We start from the raw sequence: 19,715 nt of genomic DNA on the forward strand, positions 1-19,715 counted from the left end.
GAGTCAAAGTATAATTGAAGTGATTTTTTTGGGTCAAATTGATCACAATTAACACAAAATCTAATGCAAAGAGACATGATTACGCCAAGCGAGTGGGTGACGTGAGAATTAATCAATTACAACATATATCTAGTAAATTCGACTGATCACAGCATAATAGTGGTTTGTAAGATTTAATTATTATAATTAAATAAAAAATTGACAACTGAAATTTCTGAACAAACCCTGAGAAGGCAGAGGATGTTGCTTAACGCATTTGTTAGATTTAAGTTCCTCGTAAATAGAGTCGGATACGCCTGCGCACGTGATGGTTATGCCTTCATTTTTAAGCCAAAAACTTACTAATAAAATTAACGTGACAAATCTATTTATTCTTTGCTTAATTTAATTGCAAGCGTGCCTGTTTGAACATGCACTTAGCTTTTCAGTTGAGTAGTTTGCATTGCACTTGTAGTGTACTGTAGATAGATGTGTACGTTTTTTGTTTTGAGATATCAACTTTTTAGTTAAGTTTGCAGCACATGCTACATCGTGAGGACTAAAACAAATATAATTAATTAATTAACATCTTCTTCATGTAGTCTACTTTTGTGTCAAATGATATGCTAAAGGGTATATTCAATATATGCATTCTTGAGTTATCCTGAAAATTACTTTTTTATGGAGTTCTCTGAATGTATATCGAACGTGTATATTCATTGTATTCACAATACAATTATTTACATAAAAAAAAAAAAAAAATTATTGCCTCATATAAAATTCCAATTCAAGTGTTGCATTTATTCTTGATCTATTCATTGTATATATTCAAGGAATACTCCATAGCTAATCAATAGATAGACTCATAGAAGTATAGAAACATAGTGAATTGAAATTCAGTCAATGTCAAAAATCAACGCACACATTATTTGAATTTATACAATTTCTTTTAAGAAAAACACGTTTTTTTAAAAAAATAATCTTTTTTATCTTATTTAAGATGACCGATTTCAAATGACGTGAGATTTTTTTTGAAGTTAAACGTGTTTTAAAATAGTATAGGCGAAAATGGTTTGATGTTTTAACTAGGAGAGAGGAAAAATATTTTTTTTCTTCCAAATATTGAAATGAGATCACAATTCGGTTGAGATAAATTAAAAATAAAAGGTGATAGTATATTGAATGAAACGAAGTCCAATATATTTATGTACTTATTGGAATTTGACGATTTTATTAATGTGGAAAGGCTGTTAATTATATGAAAACGGTATTCATCTTCCACCGCTTGATTTGCGACAAATTTAAATGTAGCGAAAAAGGCGTCACATTCTAATCTTAACTCGAATTTTCCATATAAAAATATAATGTGATCGGAATTTTAAATAGAACTTCTAACTAAAATCATCATAACATTGAAGTATCAAATGTTTTTCTATTCTCAAATGCGAATAGAATTTCAGTAACAATGTGATGCAATTTTTTAAATAAAAATACTGGTATGTGTAGTATGCTTAAAGCACAAAAGTCTTGTGTGAGGTCAACCACATGATTTTTGGTCAGCTCACATATGAAAACTTACTATATTAGGAAAATCCAGTGTCCAATTTCGTGTGTAAATATAAGAGCATGCACGTGGCAGTGCACCTAATGAAATTTCATCAGTTTTTCGTTTATTTTGCAAATTAATTTAATTATAAATTTTATTTAAATATATAGGAAAGGTGAAATTATAAAATGTAGGTGAGTAGTGTAGTATTGAAAGAACTAGCTAGTTTCAATAATTGTGAATAGTGTGAAAGAACATGTTACTTATTTAATAGTATAATGTTCAAAGAACTTATATATATATATATATATATAGTCCCATTATCCACAAATCCACTCTTAAAGATCGAACCATCGAACCATACCAAATTAGGGCTTTTAGATCTAGTTTTTTATGGATGAGATTCACAAATTTATAAATTATTTTCTCCTTCATCACCAGTCTATTTTAGTTCATCCGAAGGTAAATAAGTCATACTAACACGTTACGAAGATTTAACTTCATTCCAGAATATATTACTTCATTCCGGTAGGTTTTTACTTCATTCTAATAGGATTATTACTTCATTCTAGTACGTAAATGCAGTTTCGCCGTCGCGTGCCGTTCTTTCTCTCTACAATATCTATCACCACCGCTACGGCGCTGATATGGTGTAATAAACACATGGAATAATATAATAAATTATTTGAATGAAGTATGTGTAGAAGGATTTGAAGTCCTACTGGAATGAAGTAAAAACCTTATCCAATGAAGTAATAACATTTCTGAATGAAGTAATAAACTCACTTGAATAAATTGCATTTTTTAATGTGAATAAAGTAAAAACTCATTCAATGAATTCGAATGTAGCATATGCTAAATCATTTCAAAACCTACTTGAAGTTAGACAATCGAGTAAATTCTTTTAATGCGTATATTTCTTCATTTTATGTCTCAATAGCTTGGGAACACATGGAAAGTTAAGTAGTACTACTACCAATTGATTGTTATGGAGTACCATTTTCGGAGTAATATACAAATTACAAATAAGTTAGTTTGGACTACACATTGTAATTTGTTGGATTGCATTAAATTAATGAGGGTGATGTTAGATTGAAGCTACCAAACCTAAAAATTCGTATACATGCATGAATTCATATATACTACTCCACATGAATAATCATAATTTTTTAGAATAGTTTTCCATTAACGTATAAAATCTTGAGTGTGACATAAAAATGAGCAACTAAAAATTGGAGATGGTGTTAGATTTCGTCTAAGTAACCCAGAATTCTAAGATGCATGCATGCATATGTAAGTACTAGTAAAACTAACAATAATAATATTGATTTTATTGAAAACATCGATATATATTCATGAGATGGTAATAATCGGCCGTGTAAGCAAGAGCGACGTTGCTTTTTGCCTGCCTATCCAGGGACAATTCTCAATTTGCCTTTACGTGAATGGTAAGTGACCAGCTTCAAGATTAACTACCTAAGGTTATTTTTGTCATTTCACTTTTTTACCATTGGTTATTTGTAAATTTTCAAAATCACACTTTTTAAAATTTGAAAAATAAATCATGAAATATGAAATATTTTCAATTATCTCATCATTTCTTTTCCCGACAAAATACGTACAAATGTGATAGTTGGCTTAAAATACATGGGCAATACATCGTTTTGAACTTAATTAGATTATTTTGTTTTACTCAACGCTTTGTGTCCAAGTGTTTTAAGCTGGTTGCCACCACCATGTAATTCGCAAAAAAAAGGAAAAATTGAGATAACTGCAAAATTTTAACTACCTTTTATGATATTTTTTATTTTAATTTTATGAAACATACTAGAATTAGACTATCTTTTTTAGTTTCATACTCAATTTATTGGGATTTTTTTTAAAATATGAGTATAAACGCTTGATGGTATGGATTTGGCCCAAAATTAGGTGCAAGGAGATAATTTTTTTTTATAAAGAGAATCAGTTACGGTAACCATCTATTTCATGATGACTCAAATATCTGATAGGGTAGAGATGAAATGTCTTACCAACTAAGTTGTGCTTCGTTGTCCTCAAGGAGATAAGGTTGATGACTTGGAGTTGGTGAAAATGTATTCACTAATATTATAATGTCCTTACATGTTTCGCTTTCCCTACATGCAATTTGTGGCCCAATATTTTTAATTTAAGTATTGAAAACGTTACATTATTTACACATAGTATAATTTTGTGCTGTTATTTTTCACAAAATATTGTTCCCAAACAATCACTAATGAGTTCATCATTTTGTTAAATGAATTCACAGTATTAGCTCGAATTTCATTGATACGAGAATTTATTTTTTTCACATCAAATTCATCATATTTTATAAAAAAAAGTCTTTATATTCACAGTTGATAATACATTCCTATTTTGAACATAAAGCCAAATTCTCCCCATACTTCCTCTTATTGAACGAAAAGATAAAAGCAATATTAGAAAATTATTATTCTAAGAGCAAAAAATTTTAGCCAAGGAACTCTCATCATTGATATCACAAAGCAGTCGTGAAAAGCGTCCGGTTTCAATATTGTGCGGTAAAGTTAATTAAACCTATATTTATTGAGCTAAACATTATGATATTAAATTATTAATCACATCATCGGAGCTAAAGATATGTTTAATTTATGTTTAATTTGATCTGTATATGTATGCACGAGTAGGGAAAATAATAGAATATAGTTTAAGGTTTAATAAAATGTTAAAATTTGTAGCATGCGTGACATGGTAGATTAGAGTTGGCGCCGTCTAACTCTTTTTTAATCTACTCATTTCCCATCTTGATTGATACAGGAAAATACCTAGTTTTCAACATAATTTGTTAATTTTATGTGGGAGAGAGAGACAGATCGGACGAATGAGAATAAACAAACAAAAAAGGAGGATTAATTAATAGTAGTATTAGAGATGAAATGTATGCACTAATTAATTTATTAGTAGCTAGGGCTAGCTTAGCTCCACAAAATATTCCAAATCAATTACTACTATACCTTAAAAAAACTAAAATCTTGTGGATTCGATAATAAAATGGCTCAAGTCTTCCTTAAGAAAATAAAGCAAAACAAAAAAAATTTAGTGACAAATGATACTACTACTAGGCCTGTCAAATGGATATCGGGTATTGGATACCCGATATCCAAACTCGAAAAAGTCGGATAATTGGATACCCGAAACCCGATTTTTTGGGTATCGGATCGGGATTGGATAGTGAAAATTTTGGATTATCGGGTATCGGGTTACCCGATATCCGATCGGGTATACCCGAATTATCCGATTTATTTTCTAAAATTAATAAATTATATTTTTATTATAATTAAATGTAATTTAATTTATTAACTATAATTTAATTAATACTTAATAGTTAGCATATAAGATATGTAATTCAATTTTTAAAATTACATTTTAATTTCATTGACTTGTGATATTTATAATTTTGAATTTTTTGATGATATTATTGTTAGATCTTGATTCTTATGAATTATTCAATTGTGATATTTATAAAGGATGAATATTTGAACTTATGAATTTAAGAATTGTTTGAACTTATGAATTTAGATGGTTATTGACTTATTGTGGCAGGATGAAAGATGTTAATATATAACTTATGATTTTTTTAATTTTTCAAAGTTTGTAGTTATTTTCTTTTAAATTCGAACTACTACAAGAATTTTGTATTCCTAAAAGTTTGTAGTTATTTTCTCTTAAATTCGAGCTACTATAATAATTTTGTATTTCTAAAAGTTCGTAGTTATTTTTATTTGAATATTAGAACTTCAACTTTGTATTAAATTTGAATTAAATAATAGTAAATAAATCCTAAAAGTTTATAGCTAATTTTCAAAAAAAAAAAATCAAAATCACAATTGGGACTGGATACCCGATTTTTCGGGACTGGATACCCGAAATAAAATTCGGGTCGGATATCGGGTATTGGATTTTGTGAATTTCGGGATCGGGTACCCGAAAATTTCGGATCGGGTATCCGCGAGTACCTAATTTGACAGGCCTAACTACTACTATACAAACGAATTAACATACACTCTTGGTGCTAATTCGAACTCTCAACCTATTAGAGGTTAAAAAACATCTTATCAATTAGAAAGCTCTTCACTGTCGCATCAGTACCTCACATTTTTCATAAGAAAGATCATTAGTTATGGTTATCGACCTATTGAATGAGTGAAAACGTCTTACTGTTACCTGCTAAGTTGTTTATCATCATAGTGCCACAACTTATTGATTAAGATTTAATGTATAACAAATTTAGAATAAAATAGAGTATATGTTGAGTAGCATGATTAGTTAGTTCTACATGATTCCAAATTATATGCATTAATTCCTAGGTTACGTTAAAATGTCTCATTCTCATTCCCTGAATTTCTGCATAGTATTACTGCCAATAATCATCCATGGAGTGGTTACACTTCAACTAATTAAAAATTTTTAGTTAATTGGGATTTGTGAGGATTTAGCGTAACGAACCATAAATTGGATTAGGCAGAAGGATGAAAGATGATTGTTGCTTAACGTATTTATCAACCCCTTTTTTGGGGCTTATTACTTTTAATTATCATTTAAATTTAATCAAACTTTAATTTTCATGATATATTTTATTAATATTTATTCCACTGCCTAGGGAGTCATGCAGAATCTGAGTGAGTGCAAACTCGTGCTGTCCAAAAAAGCTTTGAGTCATTCTCAAGCCATCTTAACATTCTCTTTTGTTCCTTAAAAATACTTTTCTTATCATCATATTTAATTTAATTATATAAGCTAAATACTTTTCTTACTACCAATACTTTAAAGTAAAACATGATTTTAATTTTTAGCTGTAGACGCTACAGTGATATAATTATATTTAATCTCTGTGATTTGAAAATTGATTTAATTTAATAACTTTTTGAATAAACAATCTCGATGGCTCATGAATCATGATAACAAAATAAATACTTTCACGGACTTTTTGTTGGTACGTAACATCTTTTAACTATTTTATTTTTCCTCATATATATCATTTGTTTAATCAGATTAATTTATACTACAAAATTCAAATTTGAAACTGGTCACAATTCTATGCATCAGCAAATGGTTCCGTTAAGGCAAAATCAACACATATTTATAACGGAGTATTTAACTAATTGATAAGTACATGTAATATATCTTTGTTAAGATTTAATTTGGCCATTTTCATTTGTATATTGCTTAATTAAACATTTTATTGGTATGGGAAATATAGTAAGAATTTTGTGGATGAACTAGAGTGCAATTATTTTCGACAGTTGTAATTCATTTCAATAATTAAATTAGATGATTAGGTCGACTAATTAAACAGAACAAAAATCAAACATGACAATTGAAATGGCCGTCCAAAACCCGACATGTTTAAAGGTAAAAGAAATGCTTCATAATTGAATTATTTTTTCCTGTAGTTCCTAATTTTCTTATATAAAGTAAAAACAAATTTTGATGATGTTAGGCCGGTATCTAACCCTAATTACAAATTGTTTTTGTTATCTTTCCTAAAGTTTGTACTTTTTCATAAACCACTATGCTAAAATCCACCTGAATAATTTTCTAGATGTCACACTTGATGATTTATCGAGACTCATCTTTATGATACATGTATATAAAAAATTGTAGGCTACATATATAAAAGGGAGGTCTTATTCAAAAATACTACTACTACTATATCTTATTCCAAAATTAATCAGGACATCATTTTGGTATCTTTAAAAGTTGTCTTGTTATATTGTCAACTATATATTATCGTTAATTGTCAACTATATATTATCTCAACTCTGAATAGACACATTGCAACTGAATTTTTATTCCTCTTGATAGTATTCATACGTGCTAAGTGGCAACGTAACCGGACCATTGAATTTTTACTCAAGAGAGAGAGACCTTTATAACACAAGATTAATTAAGATACTAACTAAAATATTAGTTTTGTACGTATAAACATACTAAAATAGTTAAATAGGAGAGTATATATCGACATATATAGGATGTTTAAATAGGCAGAATTATGAAGTAAGTAATTAATTATGTTTGAAAAGAGATGAATGATATGCATCAAATTTTGCCAGAAATGGACGCAACAGCAACGTATACACTATACATTGATTATCAACCTCATTTGATGTTGTGTTTTGACTTATTAATTTATAAAGTCTTTACATGACATTAGATTATCATAATTGATGTCGACGTTTATGGCTAGTACTAGTATGTTTATTAATACTCCAATTAAAAGCTATATATATTCCAAATATAAATAACCACTCCTTCTTAATCTATCCATTGCAGAAGGCCCAATTACTTGTTTTCAGTAGCCATAGTCAGGCCCAAATTTCTGGACATTTTGGGTAATAGTACTATATAGAGAATTAATTTATCCATTAGCAACAAATTACCATCTTTAAATATTTAATTCAAAATTACACAAATATTTTTTTATCATTAAGTTGTAATCACCAGCTTTAGATAAACACAAGCAGAAGAACAAAATGATGATTCTGGGACCAAGCAGTTTTGGCAAACAATAATCATTGAAATGCATAATCATGTATATAATCTAGTAATTTCAGAAGTGAAAACCCATCAATTGTTTTTACCATTTTCTAACAACATAAAAGCCAATTATGTCGACATATAAACTTTGTTGTATGGCTTGTTGACTCAGCAACACCCCCTAACACATTTTTTTGAAAAAATATCATCAACCATGTTAAATTGAAAACAGCCAAACTATTAGTGGGTTTAAGGTGGAAGTTATTGACTTTCATTTATGTCCCAAAAAGAGGGGAAAAGAGTTTATGTCAAATAGTCATTTGCTAACACTATTAAGCAATGTTTTAAAAATCGGACCGGCCGGTAAATCGGAGTCGTTATTGGTTCACTGATTCAACCGGTTTACTGGTCGAACCACTGGTCGAACCGGAATATTATTATAAACATATATAATTAAATATATAATATATAAAATATATATTAAATAATGAATGATAAATATAAATTGTTACACATTTAACATTATGTATACTTATATAAAAATATATTACACAAAGAATAGTAGTAAAATATATTGAATATTAAATTTATACGAATATTTTTTATAATAAAATATATTTTAAATATACTAAATTTTTGTTGATATTTTATGATAAAAACAAACAAAGTTCATTTTTTTTAAATATGTTTTATTCGAAGTAATAATATAACATATATATATAAAATGTAAATGCATACTATATACATTAAGATTCAATAAATAACAAAATGCAATTAATAATATATAAAAATATTAAACCTTATGTATAACTGATTATATATAAATAATAATAAAACCTTATAGATAATATAATTAATAATTATTTATTAAATTTGAATTATAAGTTGGTGTAAATAAAAAGTTATCATGTTTAATATATAAATTTAATTAATGTTCATGTCATATCACTCAAAGCATTGTGGTGGAGTGGTAAACGTGTTACTGTGTGGCTAATTTGACAACAAAGTTTTAAGCATTTTTTGTGAAAATCGGTTTCCGGTTTGCGGTTAATCTGGTCCAACCGACCGGTTTCACTGGTTCAAGGCGGCTCAATGTAGAGGCAGTTTATATGAGCAAACCGGACCGGACTACTTACCGGTTCACGGTCCAACCGATCGAATTGGCCGGTTCGGTCCGATTTTTAAAACACTGCTATTAAGTCTTAACTAATTATTACTTATTTTGAACTTTATTGGGGAAAAATAGTTTCATTTTCTTATAAATTAGTCCTCAAGCATTAAATGTATAAAGTCATTGTATTCGTCGTGAAATTAATCTACCAACAACAAAATACGCCTATCATGTAATTTGAACTCATGTATTGCATTCATTCACTATGGTGATGTTTTAAATCGTGCATTTTTGCGTTCGAATGAACCTATTATATCGATTGAAGAGAATTTTCCTTAGTGAAAATATAAACTTTTCTCACATTGTTATTCTATGCACAAATTAATGCAATTAGGGAATTCCAATCAATAAGTAATTTTACATCTTGCAAAGAAGGACAATAAATATCACCTATAACAAAATAAGGATTAATATAGTAAAATGGGTATGTAAGAGATGAAGAAAAGGGGGGAATGATTGTGTTGCAGTAATTTAGGTGAAACATTAGTTCTTGATTATTACGTCATGTTTAAGGTGGAGCACATGATTATGATTCAATTATGTATCACATGCCTGTTGCAAAGTAAGTAGAGAATCATTAGGCAAATTATGACATGGAGTATTGTATTGTGTTAATAAATAATGATAATGGTGGAATGGTCAAATGTTAAAATGCTATAACATGTATCATAGATATACCACTAATTAAGCATTTGTGGTTAGAGTTAATTGTGTGTTGAATCCTTAATTACAATGTTTTATGTTGTGGAATATATATGTGAACATGCTTAAATGACATTGTTATCATGATTAGAGACAACATACATGAGAAATTTTTGATGATGATGATAAATTGAAGCAAATAATGTTGATAGGTAGATATTTTGTTTGGGGTGATGTGGTCGGAAAATCAAGTGGCTATTCCATGTGATTAAATTTGTCCTTTGGAAAGAAACCATGAAATGATTGTTGTACTTGTGTACAAGGATAACATTATAGTTGCGGTTGTGGGTGGGTTATCACTTATCCCCCTTGTCATATTGATTTGTGTTTGTTTATTCGCAATTTGATATATTGAATGACAAGATCAATATTGCCTTACATTAAAAATACTTATATAATAAAAATAAATAGTACTCACGTATGACACATATATTGTTATATTTAATGAGCCACTAATTAATCAACAATTATTTTTTGGATGAAAGGAATTTGGTTGGTATTCACATATGACATGTATTGTTATATTTTGAAAATGTGAAATAATAAAATTAGATTTACTGGCCTAACATAGAAATCCTTTGTTAATAAACATGGTTGGCGTAGTGGTCTAACACCTCGTCCTTTAAGCATGAGATTAGGGGTTCGATCCTTGTCCCTTACTGCTTAGTGTGGTGAATGAAACAAACTATTTGGTTAGTCTCTTACCGCTTAGTGTACTGATGTTGGAATGAGAGTTAGTCCTCTAGCTCTCAGCAAGAGGGACACTTTGGAAAAAAAAAAAAAAATCCCTCATTGTTGAAAGGCCAAATTTGCATCAGTTGAATTGGCCATTGTTAGGCACTTTTTATTTTGTGAACATTTATTGGTTATAACTCAAAATTGTCTTAAGAGTGGTATGGAGTGAAATATTTTCAATCAACCATAAAATAGAGCCCAAAATATTTTAGTGAAATGAAGAACGAATTGGGCCAATTTGATCCAATGGGCTCTTATCCTCGAAATTGTGATGGTCCAGTTCAAGTTCTAAATAACGACGTTGGTTATGATGTAATATTTCCAAACAATTTTTTAGAAAATATCAAATTTAAACATATTCATGTTCAACTTACATGGTTAAGGGAACTTTAGATCCATGAATTTCAAGTTTTGTTGTTAATATGCATTCATCCCTGTACAACAAGTCGTGCAAAGCATCAAAATCATAGAACCATCCGTTAAAAACTTTTTACAATACCACCAAAATTTGGATGTTTAATTTTATAGATTTTGGCATTGTATTTTTAGACTATATCAAATTTCATAGTTTGGATTTCGGATTTTGAATTTTTGGATTTAGATTTTCTGTCAATTAGAATCAGATCAGATTCATTTTTCATAAAATATTGTTTTTTTGGATCGGATTGAGAAAAATCCGTTTCGAAATCTCAATCGGATCCGAAATCCGAATACTCACCTCTAAAGGTACAAAATAGCAAAGTGGGCCCACGAATTGGGCTTGGATAATTAGAGGCCCATAAATCTGTGTTCAATTTCACAATTTGACTCTGTCGACTGAATTTATCCCTTTCCCAACAATTTCTTTATTAATTAATTTCACCAACTCTCTCCTCTCTCGTAATTGCCCTACTGTGACATCTCTCGCCCACGCAGCTCTCAAACCCTTGGCATAAAGCAAAGAAGAAGAAGAGATTGCCATGTCTCAGGTACTTTTGATTACCTCGCGTCACTGTTTCCTCAAATTTATTCATTTCCCCCTTTTTTAGGTCAATTTTTCTGAATGGATTGCCTCTGGTATTCTTAAGATCTTGAATTATGCCAATCCGATTTGATTGATTTTTTGTTATGTTTTAGGTTGATAACAGAAATTCTTCAGCTGCCAAACGTGCTCGAACCGATGGTATGCCCATATTTTTAAAATTTATTGAGGTTTTGTGTTTATGGTGTTCTTGTTCCACATTTGTGTGTAGCTGAAGCCTGAGGTATGTTTATGTCTTTGGCATAGAATGGATCGAACACAGACAGGTGTAGGCACTAATTACTAGTTTAGAGGATCGAAGCATGTTAGTGCAGGTGTCTTTTAGAAGTATGTTAGCAATATTTGTAAGATATATCGAAAGACTTGAGCTCTGTGTCTAAAAAAGTCTAATTATTTGATAGTAGTACTTATTGAGCTAACTCTATATGTAGGTGGGCGCAGGGAAGATGACTGGACCTGCCCGAGCTGTGGCAATGTGAACTTCTCTTTTAGAACAACTTGTAATATGCGTAACTGCACTCAGCCTAGGCCAGCTGATCATAACTCGGTGAGAAATTAACTTGCTAAATAGATTTGCTGTTTTGCATATTTCCATCGCAAACTATAATTTCATTGTGCAAGTTTTTGTTTCATTAATTTCTGCTGCAATAGCCTTGGAGGTTATATAATCATGTGTATGAGAATATGAGCTCCAATTTCAGATTTTATGTATATCAGCTCCTTGTTATAAAAAAAGTCTACAGGAAGAGGTTGAATTTGAGCTTTTCGTCTTTCTGGATGCTTTCATCTGCATGTTAGATGTATAAGTTTTTATAAGCTTACTAAAGTAAGTTTACCTTTGTTCAGAAACCTGCTGCAAAGCCAGTCCAAGCACCTCAGGGTTACTTATCGGCACCTCCATATGTTGGGTCTGGTGCACCTTCCTCCATGTACATGAGAGTCCCGCCATACGGATCTCCTGTGTTCAATGGAACATCTGCCCCTCCTTATGATGTTCCATTTTCTGGAGGTTCAAGTTATCATTATAATTATGGAAGTCGATTTTCAGGAGGTAGCCCATATCGGCCTTTACATATATCTGCACCGCCTCCATATTCAAGTGGATCAGTTATGCGAAGTGGTAGATCCTTTCTTCATCTTCCCATATGTTGGTTTACTGTTGTAGAATTAAAGTTAGTAGTAGTTTCTTACTACATATATTACTGTACGTCATGCACTGCTTGTACTTTTTTTTGTTTGTTCCCATCCCTTATATATTTTTATCATATAGGTGCGGTGTATGGTATGCCACCGCCTATGATGGATCAGTATGGCCTGAGTTTCCCAATTAGCCCCACCATGGTAAGTTTAAGTGGAGAACCTCATTTATCGTATAGTATTTATTAGTAGTATGAGTGGTGTGCCATGATGATCTTACATTGATGTTTGGTTTGTTAATCTGCACCTTTAAGATCTCGCATTGATGTGTAGTTAGAAAATACATTTCTTTCACCCTCGGAGGAAAAATATATATAGATTGTCTATTTGAAAATCTTTTTATTTTGATCTTCTATAGGGTCCAAGGCCTGGATTTTTTCCTGAGGAGAGATTTCCGAAAGCTGCTGCTGGTGTGTCTTGCCCTGCTGTAGTTTAGACTCTAGATATATATGTTGGATCAAACCTTTACTCACCTGATGAATCACTAATTGTTATCATGTTATTGTAGATGGATCTCGTGGTGACGTTGACTGGGCTTGTCCAAAATGTGGAAATGTCAATTTTTCATTTAGAACAGTATGCAACATGAGGAAATGCAATACACCTAAGCCAGGATCTCAGGTTTGAATTATTATATTCAAGTTGAATGTGTAAATGATGTCATCAGACATACTACGACCCAACATTATTTAGTGATATAATGCCTTGATTAAGCTTACTTTAAATGTGTACTGTATGTTCTGACATTCTGACATGATAGATGCAGGTTTTTGCCAAACCTGTCAAGAATTCAAGTAAGCCTGATTTCACATATTTCATTTTCTGTGCTCCGATGATTGAAAATGAAGTTCCTCTCTCGTAATGTACGATATACTGATAACTCTGTTCTCCAGAACCAGATATGCCAGAAGGAAGCTGGAAGTGCGAACAATGCAACAACATTAACTACCCTTTTAGGACGAAGTGCAACAGACAGAACTGTGGTGCTGATAAACCTTCAGATAAAAAGGAATCTCCATCAGAAACAGCTGATGCAAAAGATCAGGTCTGTTTTGTGATATATGTGCATTGTTTGAACCTGAACATTCAACTGTTTGCTCCTAATTATCCTATGTATATTTGTAACAGATCAAAGTTATTATATACTCAAAGTTTTTCTCGAACTCTCTATCTGAGGATTTATCTTGCACCTGCTATTCTCATCTTGTTATTCTTGAAGTGCATTCATGTCCATTTTCTGCTTGCTTGTGTTTTGTCTTTTCATGTATTAATAGAGTTGTCTACTGTTCCAGTGAGTACTAGGTATGTCTGAGAAGGTCCAGAGTCGTCCAGCACATTGCTCAATATGGGTGTCTGAAAGTCAGTCATGTCATCTTCCTGTTGCTGGCGTTTTCGAGTTACCAAGCCCTGTTTTAATTTGTGTCAAGTTGTATTAACACTCTTGATATCTTGTGGTCCTAATCAAACCTTACAAATTTGCATCACGTGTCTGTCAGATTGCTCGCATTAGATCTTGGATCTGGTTGTTGTTCTCTAGGTTTATGTACTTTGGGATGTCGAATCTTAGTGGTATGGTAACGTACGACTAGTAATGTCGTGACCATCTTCGATTTGGTTTTATTTGCCTTTATTATCTTAATGAGCTGTTGTTCTAAAAACATGTCTGCAAAGTCATGATATTTTAAGCTGTCTTCATTCTCTGGGTCGTATAAGGTCCCCTCAACTGGTGGTATTTTTTCAATTGTTGTGGTAATGTTTTAAGCAGGCTAAATTCTCTGCAATATTTTTGCAGTTGTTGTGGCTTGATGTCATGTGTGGTGTCAGGTCCTTCTGTGACTCGTTGATAGACTTGGGTCCTTCTTGGTATGATGAAATAGGATGTGATTCCTATTTTCATTCTTCATTTGCTTGATGCAGTGAAATGGAGGGAATGGCATGAAAATGCAGAGGAAATACAATGAAATTGTGATTTCATTTTTATCCATATTCCATTCCATCATACCAAAGTGTCCCAAGTTTTCAATTTCTAGTAAATTTCTGATGTTTTTCCTCAAAATTTTAGCTCAATATCACTGTGACTCTTGATCAAACATATTATTTGATTATCATACATGTTATGTGTGCACCGCCTATGCTGTACTGATGTTCAAAAAATTTATCCTTTTCAAGATATATTTTACAGAAACATCCTAGTCGGTTTGCTATTAGAATGAAAAAATCGAGTATTTAACTTCTTTAAAATCAAGAAATCAAGCCAAGCTAAATTTTGTTTAAAATGTCACTAGCCTAACGGGTTTTAAAGATAAACTACTATACTATTTTGTGGTGTTTTGCAAAAAAATGATAATGGCGATGAAACAATTCTTGCTAATATTTTGGATTTTGAAATTCATCCCAAGATTTACAAATCGATATCAATAAACGAGCTTCACAGTGAAATTGAAACATTAAAATTCATCAATGGCAGCATTATCTGCAAATGATGACAAACGATATGAAGTTGAATACTTATTGAATAGTTGGTACTTCAAAATATTCCCAAGTTACAAGTGAAGGAGCATTGTTAAAACACTTGCAAAATCTGATAACAGTACAGTACAAATAAGTTATCCTTCAAACTGAATGAACAATCGTTTTCCCAAAACGAATCAACTTGTTAGATGGCCTACCATATGAGACAGAAAGACGTCGCAAACAAGGCAGGAACCAAAAAAAAGGCGACGTCATAATTCAAAACCTTATTCAAGGACCACCTAGAATAGGTCCACGAAGATGAAGAACAGACTTGTCGACATTGGTCAGTTCAATATGTTGGAATAGAAGTCATTATCGTAGGGTGTCTTTGTGCCCAAAGATTGAAGGTAGTGATGAGTTGGATGTGGCCCAGTCGGCCAGAAGTCTGAGGAAGAGAAGGGCACACCTTCAGGGATTGCATGATACATAGGTTGGATGATGTTGGAACTGTTCTCATGTAGTTGATGGTGTAACTGAACTGATTCTTGATTGCACGAATCCCAGGAATTGCTTGACAGAAGAGAGAGAGCACGACGATATTCTGGTGCTGCATCTAGGGAAGAGATCAAAGATCCCTTGCCACCTGCAATGGCTGAGAGAGTCATATTTTTTTAAACAACCTACTTAGGTTCAAGTTTGTTTAATGTGGATTTTGCAAGTTTCCTTATTTCTAACTGTATTATCAAGACAAGTTATATTAAACAGTTCAACAAATGCAGCACAATTGACATAGCGCCTTGTATGAAGTGTGTCAGCACAGTTGGAAGAAGAGCTATATAATCACAAACTGTAATTGTGAGATATTATTCGTTGAAGTAAGAGAAATAGACCTGGATTCAAAACCACTGGCTGTGTATGATTTGCTGCTGAGAGACCATTCGCTGCATTTTGCATATTGATGGTTTGTGGCAGCCTGATTCCTGGCATGTGCAACTGTTCATCGATACCTTCATCTCCTTCAGACTTCAACAAACACCCTTTGGGTAGTGCGAATTTGGAGTTGTTCCAACTAGAATTTGCAGTGGTCCTCGAGTGAGCAAGTGGGGAATTGTTCAGCATGAAACTCATCGGTTGGGTCCCTCCTGCACATTTTCATGGAAAATATCCCACAAATCAGGCTTGGATTTTATTTTTGATGGACTGAATGTTGACTATAAATTTACACACACATAGGAAACTGAAGACAAGTAATTAGAGTATGATAACGATAGCAAAAAACTAGCTAGAATTAAGCAAGAATTTTAGTAGCACCAGCTCAAATCAAAGACGACAGAGGATTTCTCCCAAATGCCTTAGTGTTCTGACTTTTTGTATGTCAAGAGCTAAAAGTGATCTTGGAAGAGTGAATTTTTTCAAGGAATAAAAGTTTCATGTACGAATAAGATAAAGATCCAGAATTTGAATTATAATCATGTTGAGAGATGGTCCAATACCATAGAATGGGGTTGACAGCCTAGGCAAATTGAACTGGATGGTTTCCTGCTGTGGCTTACGACGCCTTGCATTATGATCAGAAAGCCTTCTTCGACAACTGCGCTTCTTTTCATCGAACTCTGACAAGCTATGAAACCTTCACAGTAAGAAGCAGCATTAAGCTTATAGTGCAACAACAGTTGTATGTATTTTGTTGAAAACGGTCTTTTTCTGTGAGTGATTTACCTGCTGCACTGCTGGCAAAACCGGCGTTCACAGCCTCCAACCGTAACCTTTGGGCACTTTGAATGGCTGTCACAAACTCTATGCTTCCGGTGATATTCTTTCGCCAGTGAAAGATCAGTGTTACAGCCCTCGACTTGGCAACATATAGGACTATTCTGAGCAGATGATTTAGTTTTCTTTGGTGTAGTGGCGGTGGCGGTGGCTGGAGCAGGCATGGCAGAAAAGGAAGTGCTCTTAGCAGTACCTCCACCTCCGGTGTTCTCAAAATATGTCCGCTTTCCCAGCTTCAATCCGAGCAATGCTTCTGCGTCTGGAGTTGAGGAAGTTCCAGAAAGCTCGATTCCTTTCATCTCAATCTTCTTGCTGAAGTTCCCAAAAGAGCCCTCGGATGTAGTGAACGTTAAGATGGAAGTCTGCATCCTATCCTTGCAGGATGAGTCGGTAGAAGCTGATATCGAGCTCTTGGCTGAAGAACCATGCCTACTACCATCAGAGCCACCACCGCTGTTACCATTACAAGCAGCAGCAGAGAGATTGAAGGATCCACCATGGATCTCTCCACCATCCACAATTGTCCAATCCGCTAACTGCAGATTCTTCGGACTCTCAATCCCCTTTGAACCAAACGCGACTAAGTTTTCCCAATCCCACTTCGCATTCCACTCCATCTCCATGAAGGGGCTCATCAAACAACTCAATTAACTCGAGGCTGCATCATAAACCGGAAGCGAGATCTGCCAGTTACAAACCACCACCACTTAAAACATGCTGAAATCAAACTACGGTAAACAAGAAGATATGAGAATTCATCGCCTCCGTGGCAAAACGACAACCCCCCTTTCAAGAATTCGACTAAATGGCAAGAAAACACAGGAAGCAAATTTCAAGATGAACTCTTTAACATCAACAGGAGTCTATCAAGTCATTTGAACTACCAAAAACTCAAATAGACAGAGATATCTGCAGCAAAATCTGTTCTTGATTTCCAATCTACAACCACAGCTCCTAAGTATCTCACCAACCAACAAAAAAACAGAAATAACTAAATGCAACACACAGTTTACAACCCAAAAAAACAACAATTCCTCAGTTCTATGATTAAAAAATTAGAAAGTGAAACTCTTCTCCCTGCTGTAAAAGCACCGGATCAGAAAAAGTGATGTGAAAAAAGAAAAGGAAGTACTACCCGACCACTACTCAATCGCCATAATATAAATAAAAATATAGTAGAAAGCAGAATCCACAAATACAACTTGACCCCAATTGCATAAATATTCATTAATAAGGTGAAGAAGAAAATAAAAGTCTAATTTCTAAAAGTCTCTTTCAAAGCCTTTCCATACCTACCTGGCTGGCTACCTCAAAAATCCCAAACGAATAAATGAAAAGTAAAAATAATGAACAAAATTAAAAATGCAAACTTTGCTTGTTACTATAGATGATTTTGTTACCCTTAACAGCATACTGATATTATGATCTGCCTTTTTTTCAGTGCACTAACAAATCTCATTTCAAAAAACTGAAAAAAAGAAAAAAAAATGGAACTGGAGGCTGAGATGGGAAAGATATGGTCCCCATCTAGGGTTTTTTTTATTGGAATTAACAACAGAAAGCAGAAGGAGAACTTTTCCCACAGCAAGCAGAAAATATTTTATTTATGCAAAATTAATAAAATTGAAAAGCATATTTCATCTCCAATTCCCTAATAAAAGCTGAGATTTAAAGGCATTCTTTTAGCACAGATTCGAATGTGGAAGGTTTAGCTTGAAATGAGAGTATGGTAGCTAGCAGAAAATCTGTCTGCAATTTATCCTAAAATAGGCAATGAAAAAATCAGAAAGCAATGATTTTGACTCGAGTAGCGCAGAATTAGAAAAAAAAAAGTTTAACAAGAAAGGAAATGTAGAGAGAGAGGAAGTGTTTACCTTGTAACCAATATAGAAGTGGAATGAGAGCACCAAAATCAAAATAAAAGTAAGAATATGAATGTGTGAATAACCCAGCAGATAAATAGTAATGCTCTGTCTCCTGACAGAGTTGCTGATTTAACAATGGAGGGTTTGGGAGTGGGGTGGGGTGGGGTGGGGTGTGGGGTGTGGGGGTGTCCTTCAATCATGGTGTTTTAACTATTTGTAACAAGTATTCACACCCATTGGATTTCTCATTTTTTTTACATAGATTTTAAAAAATATTAAAAAAAAAGTTGAGTAAAATATAAGTCTCACTTTTGTATACTATTTCCTCTGTTTCAAAGAAAATAACCTCTTCCTTGATAGAATAAAGTTATATAAAATCTCGTGCCGTTCAAGGTTCCTTGGACGGCACGAGATTTTATGTAACTTTATTTTGAGTATTAAGCGAAGAGAGTAAAGTAAAAGAAAATGAATAGAGTAGAAATAAATGTGTTTACATTTTTTTGTGATTGCGAGTGAAATGAGTTAGTGGAGAGTGAGACCCTATTACTATTTATGATAAAAGTGAACCGGGACTACTATTTGCAGACAGACAAAAATTTAAAAAATGATACTCCTATTCTCAGACAAAAGGAGCATTGAGTAAGAATAATTGATGCCAAAATATATTTCTCTAAATATTTGGAAATTGAAAATACTTAATACTATTACAATAATACTCTAATATACCTTTATAGTGAATGA

General features: G+C 32.5%; 2 protein-coding genes across 5 annotated transcripts; one reads left to right on the top strand and one right to left on the bottom strand.

The window, feature by feature from the left end:
• The first annotated feature begins 11,495 nt into the window (after positions 1–11,495).
• LOC125208394 (ranBP2-type zinc finger protein At1g67325) lies at positions 11,496–14,941 on the top strand. 2 transcript variants are annotated; one of them, XM_048108000.1, is made up of 10 exons: positions 11,496–11,635; positions 11,784–11,829; positions 12,120–12,235; positions 12,535–12,808; positions 12,959–13,029; positions 13,244–13,295; positions 13,394–13,506; positions 13,646–13,679; positions 13,779–13,930; positions 14,803–14,941. In XM_048108000.1, the coding sequence occupies exons 1-10, from the start codon at positions 11,627–11,629 to the stop codon at positions 14,803–14,805; spliced, it is 870 nt and encodes a 289-aa protein (XP_047963957.1). In that variant the 5' UTR covers positions 11,496–11,626; the 3' UTR covers positions 14,806–14,941. The 2 variants fall into 2 exon arrangements, with proteins under 2 accessions (XP_047963957.1, XP_047963956.1); XM_048107999.1 differs by lacking the exon at positions 14,803–14,941 and adding an exon at positions 14,178–14,592.
• A 439-nt stretch (positions 14,942–15,380) lies between these two features.
• LOC125207787 (squamosa promoter-binding-like protein 12) lies at positions 15,381–19,061 on the bottom strand. Of its 3 annotated transcripts, none has more exons than XM_048107267.1 (5): positions 18,984–19,061; positions 17,059–17,792; positions 16,833–16,969; positions 16,230–16,481; positions 15,381–15,982 (listed from the first exon to the last, which is right to left on the bottom strand). In XM_048107267.1, the coding sequence occupies exons 2-5, from the start codon at positions 17,742–17,744 to the stop codon at positions 15,684–15,686; spliced, it is 1,374 nt and encodes a 457-aa protein (XP_047963224.1). In that variant the 5' UTR covers positions 17,745–17,792; positions 18,984–19,061; the 3' UTR covers positions 15,381–15,683. The 3 variants fall into 3 exon arrangements, with proteins under 3 accessions (XP_047963224.1, XP_047963225.1, XP_047963226.1); XM_048107268.1 differs by lacking the exon at positions 18,984–19,061 and adding an exon at positions 18,245–18,294; XM_048107269.1 differs by lacking the exon at positions 18,984–19,061 and having other exon boundaries at positions 16,833–16,960; positions 17,059–18,235.
• Positions 19,062–19,715: the final 654 nt, after the last annotated feature.

Source organism: Salvia hispanica, chromosome 2 (genome assembly GCF_023119035.1).
Source record: "Salvia hispanica cultivar TCC Black 2014 chromosome 2, UniMelb_Shisp_WGS_1.0, whole genome shotgun sequence".
NCBI lineage: Eukaryota > Viridiplantae > Streptophyta > Magnoliopsida > Lamiales > Lamiaceae > Salvia > Salvia hispanica.

What these genes read in the sequence shown, in the direction of transcription:
- LOC125207787 (XM_048107267.1), bottom strand. Translation starts at nt 17,744, where the DNA reads ATGAGCCCCTTCATGGAGATGGAGTGGAATGCGAAGTGGGATTGGGAA. An exon ending in TTTTGCCAGCAGTGCAGCAG is followed by an intron (nt 16,970 to 17,058) that starts GTAAATCACTCA and finishes CTTACTGTGAAG; the next exon opens with GTTTCATAGCTTGTCAGAGT. An exon ending in GCTGTCAACCCCATTCTATG is followed by an intron (nt 16,482 to 16,832) that starts GTATTGGACCAT and finishes GAAAATGTGCAG; the next exon opens with GAGGGACCCAACCGATGAGT.
- LOC125208394 (XM_048108000.1), top strand. An exon ending in CAAACGTGCTCGAACCGATG is followed by an intron (nt 11,830 to 12,119) that starts GTATGCCCATAT and finishes CTCTATATGTAG; the next exon opens with GTGGGCGCAGGGAAGATGAC. An exon ending in TCCCAATTAGCCCCACCATG is followed by an intron (nt 13,030 to 13,243) that starts GTAAGTTTAAGT and finishes GATCTTCTATAG; the next exon opens with GGTCCAAGGCCTGGATTTTT.